This window comes from Mirounga angustirostris, unplaced genomic scaffold (genome assembly GCF_029215605.1).
Source record: "Mirounga angustirostris isolate CCGP_5_RB_7025 unplaced genomic scaffold, mMirAng1.0.hap1 SCAF_6, whole genome shotgun sequence".
In the NCBI taxonomy this organism is placed as follows: Eukaryota; Metazoa; Chordata; class Mammalia; order Carnivora; family Phocidae; genus Mirounga; species Mirounga angustirostris.
Genome location: NW_026991714.1, coordinates 89,159,866 through 89,172,575, shown reverse-complemented (window position 1 = coordinate 89,172,575; position 12,710 = coordinate 89,159,866). Strand labels below are relative to the sequence as shown.

Below are 12,710 nucleotides of genomic sequence, written 5' to 3'. Positions count from 1 at the left end.
TCTTCTTCCTGTCTGATGCTGAAGCTAAGACTTCCTATACTATTCCTATTTGATAAAAGTGGCAAAGTTGGACATCCTTGTCTTGTTCCTGATCTTAGGGAAGAAGTTTTCAGTTTTTCACCATTGAGTATGTAGTTAGCAGTGGATTGGTCATATATGGTTTTTATTTTGTTGTGATATATTCCGTCTATACCCACTTTGTTGAGTTTTCATCACAAATGATTTTGAATTTAGTCAAATGTTTTTTCTTCATCTATTGAAATGATCCTATGATATTTATTCTTTATTTTGTTAATGTGATATATCACATTGATCAATTTACGTATATTGAGCCATCCTTGCATTCCTAGAATAAATTCCACTTAATCATGGTATATTATCCTTTTAATAATATTGTTGAATTAGAAAAATAATATTGTTGAATTCAGTTTGTTCATATTTTGTTGAGGATTTTTTGCATCTATGTTCATCAGGGATTTTGGCCTGTAATTTTCCTTTTTTGTAGTGTCTTTGGTTTTGGTATGAGGGTAATGATGGCATTGTAGAATGAATTTGGAAGCACTCCTTCCTTTTCAATTTTTTTGAATAGCTTGAGAAAAATAGGTATTAACTATAATTTAAATGTTTAGTAGAATGCACCTGTGAAGCTTTCTGGCTCTGGATTTTTTTTTTTTTTTTAAGATTTTATTTATTTATTTGACAGAGAGACACAGCAAGAGAGGGAACATAAGCAGGGGGAGTGGGAGAGGGAGAAGCGGGCTCCCCACCGAGCAGGGAGCCCAAGGCGGGGCTTGACCCCAGGACCCTGGAACCACGACCCGGGCCGAAGGCAGACGCCCAACCATCCGAGCCACCCAGGTGCCCCCTGGCTCTGGATTTTTATTAGTTTTTTTTTTTTTTAATTACTGATTCCACTTCATTATCAGTAATCAGTCTGTTTAGATTTTCTATTTCTTCCTGATTCAGTCCTGGCATATTGTATATTTCCAGGGATTTATCCATTTCTTCTAGGTTGTCCAGTTTGTTGGTGTATAATTTCTTATAATTGTCACTTATAATCCTTTGTATTTCTGTGGTGTCAGTTTTAACTTCTCCTTTTCATTTCTGATTTTATTTATTTATAACCTCTTTTTTTCTTGATGAGTTTAGCTAAAGTTTTATCAATTTTGCTTATCTTTTCAAAGAACCAGATCTTAAGTTTATTGATCTTTACTATTTTTTTAAGTCTCTATAGCATTTATTTCTACTCTGATCTTTATTATTTCGTTCCTTCTATGGAGTTTGTTTGCTTTTCTTTTTCGAGTTCCTTTAAGTAAAAGCTTAAATTGGGATTTCTCTTGTTTCTGGATGTTCTTGTTCCCTCTTAGAACCACTTTTGCTGTGTCCCATAGATTCTGGAATGTCGTATTTCCATTTTCACTCGTCTCCAGGTATATTTTTTATTTCCTCTTTGATTTATTCATTGACCCACTGGTTGTTTAGTAGCATGTTGTTTAGCCTCCACGTCTTTATGGATTTTTCTCTCCAGGTTTTTTCTTGTAGTTGATTTCTAATTTCATACCATTGTGGTCAGAAAAGAAGCTTGATATGATTTCAATCTTCTTAAATTTATCAAGACTTGTTTCGTGGTCTAACATGTGATCTATCCTGGAGAATGTTCCATGTGGACTTAAGAAAAATGTGTATTCTGCTGTTTTTGCGTGGAATGTTCTGTGTATATCCATTAAGTCCATCTGGTCTAACATGTTGTTTAAAACTGATATTTCCTTATTGATTTTCTATCTAGATGATATATCCACTGATGTAAGGAAGGTGTTAATAACCCCTACTATTATTATGTTGCTGTCAATTTCTCCCTTTTGGTATGTTAATATTTACTTTGTATATTTTTGTCCTCCTGTGTTAGGTACAAATATATTTATATATGTTATATCTTCTTGTTGTGTTGACCCTTTTATCATTATGTAGTGCCCCTATTTGTTTTTTATTATAGTCTTTGTTTTAAAGTTTGTTTAGTCTGATAGGAATATAGCTACAATAGCTTCCTTTCATCACTATTTGCATGGAATACTTTCTTCATCTCTTCACTTTTAATCTGTGTGTGTCAGTACTTCTGAAATGAGTCTCTAATAGGCAGTATACAGATGTTTCTTGCTTTTTATCCATTCAGCAACTCTTTGTCTTTTGACTGGCAAATTTAGTCCATTTAAAATAATTATTGATATGTATGTCTTATTGTTATTTTGTTGTTTTCTGGCTGCTTTTGTAGTTCCTCTCTGTTTCTTCTTTCTTCTCTTTCTCTCATCCCTTGATGACTTTCTTTAGTGTTATGTTTAGATATTTTTCTCATTTTCTTTTGTGTGTTTTTTATTTTTATTTATTTTTTTAGAAGATTTTATTTATTTATTTGGCAGAGAGAGAATGCGCAAGCAGGGGAAGTGGCAGAAGGAGAGGGAGAAGCAGGCTCTCCACTGAGCAGGAAGCCTAACTCAGGGCTCGATCCTAGAATCCTGGGATCATGACGTGAGCTGAAGGCAGATGCTTAACTGAGCCACCCAGGTGCCCCCTTTTGTGTGTTTAATATAAATTTTTGCTTTGTGGCTTGCAAAGTTCACATATATCATCCTATGTATGTGAGTCAGTTTTAAGTTGATAGTAACTGAAATTTGAATACATTCCAAAACTTTACATTTGTATTCCCCTACCAACATTTTGGTTTTGATGTCACTTTTTACATCTTTTTGATATATCCCTTAACTAATTATTACAGTTTTAGTTAACTTTGTTGCTTTTTTCTTTTAACCTTCATAGTACCTTTTTAAGTGATTAATCTACCTTTGCTATATATTATATAACATATGTATTACCTTTTCCAATGAGGTTTCCTACTTTCACGGTTCTTGTTATTTATTGGTGCTATTACTTTTCAGCCTTAAAGAAGTTCCCTTAACATTTCTTTTTTTCTTTTTTAAGATTCACTTATTTTAGAGAGAGCCTGAGAGCATTTTTTGGGGCAAGCAGAGGAGCAGAGGCAGAGGGAGAAAGAGAGAATCTCAATCAGACTTCCTGCTGAGCATGGAGCCCGAGACAGGACACAATCTCATAACCCTGAGGTCATGACCTAGCCAAAATCAAGAGTCATTTGGAACATATTTCTCTGTTTTCTCATTTTTGTTTGACTCTCTTTTTGTTTTTATGTATTACATGAAACAGACAACTCTCTTTGTCTTGAAGGAATGGCCTTGTGTAGGTGATAAATCTTCTCATTCAATCTTGCTCTTGGTTGTTTTTGAACGTTTGTGGTTGTCTAAACTGTATGATTTATTCTTGATATATCCCTATGGCTGAGGGTGTGCCAAGACCTGTCAAGGGTTCCAAAGGGCAGAATCTCATTTAGCACCTAGTTTCAGGGTAATTGGTAGCCAGATCCTCAGGCAGTAGGTTTAAAGTATGCAAATACATACAGTCCTGGAGGCTGCAATTGAAATTCCTGCTGGCCTCTAGACCAGGAGATCAGGAAGTATCCCCTGGGTGGCAGTTGCAAAACTCTGGGCACCAGATGAGTGTATACACATTTCTGGGAGATCTCACTGAGCTACAGTGAGTCCAGGAGAGTACAACAATAGTGTCTCCCTGTTTACATTCCTTGGGAGCACTTCCATATCCTCTAGATGTGTAGGAAACCTGAAGTCTGTCCTTCAGGCTGAAGCTCTGGCTAAATAAATAGTCCTTTTCACAGGTAGACTGGGATTGTATTTCAGTCTGCTGTGTGTGCAGTGCCTTTGGCAGGGGAGGGTGGCCTACCAACAATTGTCTTTCTGATTGTTGCATTCCTGTAGATCTCAGGAATGCCAGCTCCCTTGGCCACCAGGGCCAGGCAGTAATGGGGCATCTTTGTGTGGATTTTGTAAACCCACTGGCTTTAGCTAAGCAGCTGGAGAGTGTAGCGGGAGGGGCTTGCTGGCTGGTTACAGAAAGGCAGTGGGAAAATATCTTGACTGCACAAATCTATGTGCTTCAGGAATGTAGCAGGAGAGTGCCTTGTCTGTGCATACATGCCACCTTTAGGCTAGGAGCAGGAGAATGCCATGACCACTCATAGTCACCAGCCTGAGCCAGACAGTTGTGGGAATATCACAACCACTTGTGTTTGCAGACTTTAGCTAGGGAGTGGGAAAATACCACAACCACGCTCCCCTGCCCTAGCCAGGGAGCAGAGGGCTGCAACTGCCCACTCTTTCATGCTTTAGCCAAGCAGCAAGATAGCGCCATGACCTCTCACCCCTGCCTATCTTAGCAAGCAGCAGGGGAATTCTGTGTCTGAACTTGCCCATTCATGCTAGCAGGGTAGGTGAAGAGTGCAAAAATGGCATCCACCAACACCTTAGTATCCAGAGAGACGATCAGTTGTTCCCTGCCCCTCCAGCAGATGCTTTTAGAATAACAAATAAATCTCCTTCAAATATAATCTAAGATCTTTATGAACTGCTGTTTTTTTTTTTACTGGGTCTCTGGGCAAGTGAGACTACACATGATCCCTTTAAAAGGGAATCTCAGTTTCCTATAGCACTTTGGGTGCCTTAGAAAACATCCCCATTGGTTTTCTAAGTCAGATGTTTTGGGGGCTTGTTTCTTTGGTATAGATCCCAGGAGTTGGGAGGACTGATGTGGGATACCAACCCCTTGTTCCTCTGGGAGAAGCACCAGACTGGTAATATCATCCCTGTTGTGTGTCACCAAACCAGGGGTGGGGTTTTTGGTGACATTGCATCTCTGCCTCTCCTATCTATTTAAATGTGGTCTTTTTATCCTTTTTTGGAGAGAAATAGTTCATCTAATTTTCGGTTCTCTTTCAGAATGAAATGAGCCATAGATTTGGTGTGTCTGTGGGAAGAGTTGAGTTCAGAGTCTTCCTATGCTGACATCTTATGGAAGTCATCTTTTGTCTTTTTGAAGATGGACATTTTAACAGACATGAAGTGACATCTCATTGTAGTTTTTGATTTGCATTTCCCTAATGACTAGAGATGTTGAGCATCTTGTATACCTGTTGGCCATTTATATATCTTTTTTGGAAAAAGAATTCAGATCTTTTGTCCTATTTTAATTGGATTCTTTGATGGTAGTGGTGGTCTTTGCTATTGAGTCATATGAGTTCTTAATATATATTGAATATTAACCTCTTATCAGGTATATGGTTTGCAAATACTTTTTCCCATCGTGTAGGTTTCTTTTCACTTTGCTTTTGCTGTGGAGAAACTTTTTAGTTCAATATAGTCCCACTTGTTTATTTTTGGTTTTGTTGCTGTGCTGTGCTGACACATAAAGGTGTCATATCCCAAAAAATCATTGCCAAGACCCATGCCAACAAACTTTTTTCCTATGATTCCTTTTGGGAGTTTCATGGTCTTAGGTCGTATATTTAAGTCTGTAGTCCATTTTGAGTTAATTTTTGTGAGTGGTATAATGTAAGGGTCTAGTTTCATTCCTTTACTGTGAATAACAAGTTTTTTAAAGCACTATTTATTAAACAGAATGTCTATTTTCCACTGGGTATTTTTGGTTTCCTTATAAATATTAGTTGACTGTATATGCTTAGGTTTATTTCTGGGCTCTCAGTTCTGTTCCACTCATCTATATTTATGTTTTTATCCAGGACCATACTGTTTTGATTACTATAGCTTTTTGGTATAGCTTGAAATCAGAAAGTGTGATGGCACTCACTGTATTGTTTTCTCAGAACTGCTTTGGCTTTTTGGGTTTTTTTTGTTATTCCATTTAAATTTTTGGATTTTTTTTTCTACTTCTGTAAATAATGCCATTGGAATCTTGATAAGGATTTAATTGGATCTATGGATGTCTTTTGGTAGTATCGACATTTAACAATATTAATTCTTCCAACCCATGAACACAGGATACCTTTCCACTTATTTGTGTCTTTGACTTCATCAGTGACCTGTAGTTCTCAGAGTAGAGTTTTACATCCTTGGTTGTTTACTCCTACATATTTTATTGCTTTTGATACTATTGTAAATAAGATAATGTTATTTTTTTGATAATTTGTTGCATGTATATAGAAACACTACCGGTATTTGTATATGAAATTTGTATCCTGCAATTTTATTGAATTCATTGATCAGATCTAAGTTTTGGGTGGTCTTTAGGATTTTCTAAATACAAAATCATTTCATCTGTAAATAGAGACAATTTTATTTCTTCCTTTCCAATCCTGATACTTTTTATTTCTTTTTTCTTGCCTGATTGCTTTGACAAAGACTTCTAGTACTTTGTTGACTAGGAGTGGTGCAAGTGGGCACTCTAGTCTTGTTCCTGATTCTAAAGGAAAAGCTTTCAACCTTTCACCATTGGGTTTGATGCCAGTATGATGCTATGATAAATGACCTTTATTATTTAGAAGTATGTTCCTTTTACATGTAATTTGTTGAATTTCTATCATCAGTGTTGAATTTTGTCAAATGCTATTTCTGCGTCTATTGAAATGATTATATGGGTTTTTCCTTCATTTAATTAATGTGATGTATCATATTGATTGATTTGCATATTTTGAACTATTCTTGAATCCCAGGTATAAATCACACTTGATCATGGTGACTGAACCTTTAATTATGCTGCTGAATTGAGTTTGCTAGTATTTTATTGAAAAATTTTGCCATGTACATTCATTAGAATGTTGGTCTGAATTTTTCTTTTGGGGAGTTTCCTTTTCTGGCTTTGGTATCATGTAGTGCTGACCTTGTAAAATCAGTCTGGTAGTGTTCCCTCCTCTTTGATTTTTGGAACAGCTTGAGAAGGATAAAGATTGGCACTAATTCTTTAAATATTTGGTAAAATTCACCAGTGAAGCTGTTGATCCTGGGCTTTTCTTCATTGGGAGATTTTTTATTATTCCTTACTGGTAATTAGTCTATTCTAATTTTCTATTTCTTCTTGATTCAGTCTTGGTAGTTTATATATTTCTAAGAACTTTTCCATTTTTTCTAGATTGTCCAATTTGCTGGGGTATAGTTGTTCATAATAGCCTCTTATGATTCTTTTTATTTCTGTAGTGTCAGTTGTAATATCTCCTTTTTCATTTATCATTTTGTTGATTTGGACCTCTTTTTTTTTGCTTAGTCCAGCTAAAGGTTTGTCAATGTATCTATCTTTTCAAAGAACTCTTAGTCAATCTTTCCTATTTTTTTCCTGTTCTCTATTTCTCTTATCTCTCCTCTTTTAATATTTCCTTCCTTCTGCTAACTATGGGCTCAATTTGTTCTTCACTTTCTAGTTCCTTAAAGCCTAGAATTAGGTTTTTTATTTAGGATCTTTCTTGCTTCTTAGTGTAGGCATTTATTACTATTATCTTCTGAGAACTGCTTTTGCTGCATACTGTAAATTTTGCATATTGTGTTTCCATTTTTGTTTGTCTCAAGATATTGTTATTTCCCTTTTAATTTCTTCGATTCATTTGTTGTTCAAGATGAAGTTAATTTCCACAAATTCATGAATTTTCCAGTTTTTCTCTTCTTTTTGATTTTATTGTAATCAGAGAAGATACTTAGTATGATTTCATTTTTCTTGAATTTGTTAAGACTTGTTTTGTGCCTTGACATATGGTCTATTCTAAGAAACGTTTCCATGTGTGCTTGAGAAGAATGTATGTTCTCCTGTCATTGGATAGAATGTTCTGAATATATCTGTTAGGTCCTTTTGGTCTATACTGTTGTTCAAATCCAGTTTCCTTACTGATTCTCTGTCTGATCTATCCATTGAGAGTGGGGTATTAAAGTCCCCAACTATTACTGTATTGCTATTTCTCTTTTTAGCTCTGTTAGTTTTTGCTTTATATATTTAGGTGCTCCTATTTGGGTGCATAAACATTCACAATTGTTTTATCTTCATGTGGATTGACCCCTACATCATTATATAATGACCTTCTTTGCCTCTTTTTTGCATTTTTATTTATTTTTTTTAAAGACTTATTTATTTGACAGCACAAGCAGGCAGAGTGGCACATAGAGGAGGGGAAGGGGGATTGAGAAACCTAAGCAGAATCCACACTCCACTCAGCACAGAGCCCAACGTGGGACTCCATCCCACGACCCTGAGATCATGACCTGAGCTGAAACCAAGAGTCGGACACTTACGGTTTTCCATTCCTAATGTAAGAATAGCGAGGGCAAGGGTTTATGTTCCATTCACTGATGCTCCTAGAACAGGGCCTGGTACTTACTAAGCCCTATGTACTTACAGAAAAATGAGCAAATGAATAACTTAATTTTGGGTTTATAGGTAATATTTCAGTTATCTAAAGAATTCTTGTGCTAGAAACATTTTTAAAGAACCACTGGCACAGGTAATTCAAGTGGAGGTATTTCTGGAAGCATAGTAAGTGGAAGGTTAGGGTTTCCTTGAGATTTAACAAATCTCAGGATTAGTAGTATGATATTAATTCCATTTGAAAATGAGTTCAGACAGAATCTCAGCAGAAGGCACAGTGAGTGTTCAGTGTGACAGCACGATGGTCTCTGAAACAGGAACCTGGGTCAAGAAGCCCAGCGTAACTTTAGTAAAGAGCTGACGGATGAGGTTGTCAAAGTAGTCATACACTTGGTTCTTTATAATTTTTTTTTTTTTTAGATTTTATTTATTTGAGAGAGACAGAGACAGTGAGATAGAGAGCACAAGTGGGGAGGAGAGGGAGAAGCAGGCTCCCCACAGAGCAGGGAGCCTGATGCGGGACTCGATCCCAGGACCCCGGGATCATGACCTGAGCCGAAGGCAGACACTTAACCAACTGAGCCACCCAGGCGCCCCACACTTGATTCTTTATAAAACAAAGAAAGAACAAGAATAAAACGTGTAATCTTACTCTTTTGGTATATACCTATGGGTGGCCAGAGAAACAATGATTGATTACTGGTCCTGAACTCACTGGCTAAAATAAAGTGCCTTAGCTTCTGAATGAATATGAGGCCAATGCAAAACAACAGGAGAGAGAATGCACGCTCAATTCTACTGCAGAGACATCTTCCAATTCTGCTGAAAATGGCAAAAAATAAGAGGAGTTTTCTTAGAAAACAAAGGCATAGGTTTATGTAAAAATTTTTTTTTCAAAAAAAAAAGACACATTTCATCTAGCAAGGGCAATACAAAGGGGTTATATAAATTTATTTTTCATATAACAATTGATTAGTTTAGAAAAAATTCCCATTTTCAATGCTTAATTCCATCTCGCATTTAAAAAAAAAATCACTAAAAGGACAAAAAAATCCCCACAAAAATACAATCTGTATCTGTTCTCTATTTACAGATAACCGGTCACTATTAAGGCACAGATTGATTAAAAACTAACATTTATTCAAATAATCCAAATATTTTGTGCATCATACAACACTGACAACACCATATACTGTAGTGTCATATTCCCTTCATTGCATCAAGAGAAAATGAGAAAAGTAATTTCCAGTGTTTTTATTTATTTTTAGCCACCCTATTTAATCTAGTTTAATTGGGACAGTTTTCTCTTTGGCATAGTATCAAAGCACTGTTCATAAAACCTGTATCAACTTAATACTGCAAATTCATTCCATCTTCTGTTACAACTGCATCAGAGAGAGCTGGGGAAAGAGCTCTAAATGATTGTTGTTGTTGTTTCCTAATTTGGGAAGGTCTTATTAAAGAAATGAAATTTACAGCACTGAGTGGAACAGGAAACAAATCCGAATTCTTACCCTGTGCTGACTGTGGAGCATGATGTGTTCATACAGCCATGTAAGGCAGGGAGCTCCAGGTGATATGTATACATGGGACATGTGCACAAGATGATTCTGTTGTACTTGCAAAAGGAGCAACTTGGTTCTCACACCTAAGCACGCAAGATTTAGTTTAGGAATGGGCATCTCCTTCGTGCCTTCATAACTGATATAATTTTATGACAGGCCCATTATCTATGCCTTCCAGGTTACCATATTATTTTTTAAAGTGAAATTTTTTCTGTGTGCAAAATTTCTCTTCAACTCTTTTTTTACTTTAACGGTAAGACTTAGTCATGGAAAAATGTCTGGCGAATCTTTCTAATCTCACATTTGTATCAAAGTCCCCAATTGTTATGTATGCTGATGTCATGCCTTCTGCTGAGAATGTGCGACAGTGGTTTATGTCCATGTAGAGAGTCTTGAATACTGAACATAAATAAGTCATTACAGTACAGGTAATTCAGAACATTTCCTATGGGAAAGTTTTCCAACAAATTAATACACTTGGAAATAATATTGCCTTGAAGAAAGAGAGGCACTTAGTGATTTTCTTCATGGATTGAAAACCCTTCATAAATCTATAATAAGATGTACGGAAAGACCTAGGAAACAATGTTGCCTGATTTCTTGGACTTTCACAGTATAAGATAGTAACAATGAGTCTAGTCACTTGGAAAATAGGTTTTTTTTTTTTTTTTTTTTTTTTGGTCTTCCTTTGGAACTCAGCTGTTTTATAAACTGTCACCCTGGAAACTCAAATAAAGCCTTTCTGTTCCCAGCAAACACAAGTCAACTTCAAGCAGACAGATATGGTTTTTAAAGTCCTGTGACCATATGGAGCACAGATAGAGTGTACATGATAAGGATAGTAATCTATTTCTCCTCTTAATGGCAACAGTGCTGTCTTGTCAGATGATTATTTGTCTTTTTTTAAATAAAATGACAATCTAGGGCTCCAGTTATTGAATGCCGTCCATTCTCTACCATAAATCTCTAGTAGATATCAATTTAATCAGTTATGTACTGTATGCTTATAATATCTAAAAATAAAAGTTTGATATAAAATAAATAAGTGTCCTTTAGTGGCAGTATACTAAAGAATAGCCCTTTGCCTTCAGACAACCATTAAAATCATTTTAGCAATACAGGCAGCAGCTAAATATGATGACTGCAAAGGGTTAATATTGCAAAGTCCATCTGGTCTTTCTTTGCACCTGTTATGTGAAATAGGTTCATTGCTAATTATTTCTAGGATGTTGACATAAATGAACAGAACTGGTCCAGAACCAAGGGGGAGTCACTTACATTTCTCAAAGTCAGAATATTCTGCACAAAACTAATAATCCAGTACCATTTTAAATAAAAATTTGATAGAAAAGTATAACTAAATCTGATTTGTACCAATACATCAGGTGACATGAAAATTGAGAGAAAGAGAGATAATTTCCACAGGACAAGATATTAGAAAGTGTAAAGTGCTGAAAGACCTCAATAATTATTTTAAAGCAGTAAATTCCATTTTGATTATTTTTAAAAAAATCCCCAAATCCCTAAACAAAACAAGCAAACAAAAGAACCTCTAAGTTTTCTGGCCTCCCAGATGTCAATTAATCCTTCATTTTAAGTAAAAAATCAGTGCATATGTTATTTAGGTAAATAAAAACAGGAAATAAAGCCCTACCCTCAGATTGCAAGTTCTGTCCGATTGCCATTAAAAAAAAAAAGTCATCCAAATGTGGCATTCTGTATGATGACCTAAGATCATCTTCTCTCTTTTGTCCCTTTTTGGCGCAAAGTTCAGGTGTGAATAAGATGCTTTGGTCCTGATCCCAGACACCCAGAGTGCTGAGGACGGTGTGCAGTGAAGGCTGTTCACAGATCTCGTGTGTCCAACTTGACTGGCGGGTGCATGCCGGGAGGGTAGGTGTTGCTACCAGCGGCCACTGACACTAGCAATGTGTGAGTGATACTGACGGGGTAGCCTCCCACTTGCTCCGCCTTCCAGGAAAGAGGTGCGTGCACTTGGTGGTTCAAAAAGTTTTCTTCGATTTTTATTTAGTTCTAGAGAGAGAAAGAGAGAATTGTTAGGAGCTCAGTGGCGAAGTTGTCTAATCTACAGGACATGGCAGGAGAGCTCAGAAAATGGTGACATAGGAAGGTTTTGGAGGGAGAGTCAACTCTGGTAGCAAAAGGAAAAGTTTTAGTTGCCGGTCAAGACATTTCTGAAGTGCTAGAAAGTCTGATATTAAGTGGAGCATGTTGGTAGTGAGAGAACCAAGGACAGCAAATCATTTTTACTGCAGTTTGTAGACTACCTGGGAGATATGTCATTCTCAGAACCCTCTGTACTCCTGATATACAAATTAAACAGTTTGAACTATCCCAAATGTCACTGCAGAGGCAAAGGGAGGGGGGCCATCAAAGCTGGTGAAAGGCATATGAGAGGATGTATTACCAATGACACAGAAAATCATTACAGCTACTGAACTCATCCATGTCAAACACAGCAGTCATGAAATCACCGAGGTCAGACATGAAAAGAAGACCCCACACAGAAACACGAGAATAACGGAGGAGCACGCAGAAGCGTTAAGCCACAGCCTGACGGCTCTCCTGACTCATGATGCGTCTGCTCCTGGAGTCAGAAAGAGTTCTGTGAAGAACTGTATCAGCAGGAGTTTCCTTTGAATAAAAAAATCAACTTAGTAAAAATAGCAACAGTTTAGTAAATTATTATAACTGAAAACAACTTATACTTGAATTCAAGTTCTTAGGAAAAAACTAAGATGCTTTATTTTAATTTTAAAGAAACCAGAGTACTGAGAAAAGCACAACTGATTTTGCCTTTCACCAACTAGAAATTACTAACCAGAAAGGTAAAAAATTAACTGAAGCACCTTGTTTATCACTATGCAACAACCCCCTGCCCCCACCGCATATATTTACAAATCC

General features: G+C 36.5%; 1 protein-coding gene across 4 annotated transcripts in view; it reads right to left on the bottom strand.

Annotated features, from left to right (window-relative positions):
* Window positions 1–4,672: 4,672 nt before the first annotated feature.
* Window positions 4,673–12,710, bottom strand: part of BICC1 (BicC family RNA binding protein 1) — a 286,419-nt gene continuing 278,381 nt past the window's right edge. For all 4 annotated transcript variants that reach the window (XM_064594663.1, XM_064594665.1, XM_064594662.1 and 1 more), the window contains one exon: window positions 4,673–11,819. In XM_064594663.1, the coding sequence (XP_064450733.1) occupies window positions 11,689–11,819 (131 nt within the window). In that variant the 3' untranslated portion in view covers window positions 4,673–11,688. The remainder of the gene's footprint in view (window positions 11,820–12,710) is intronic.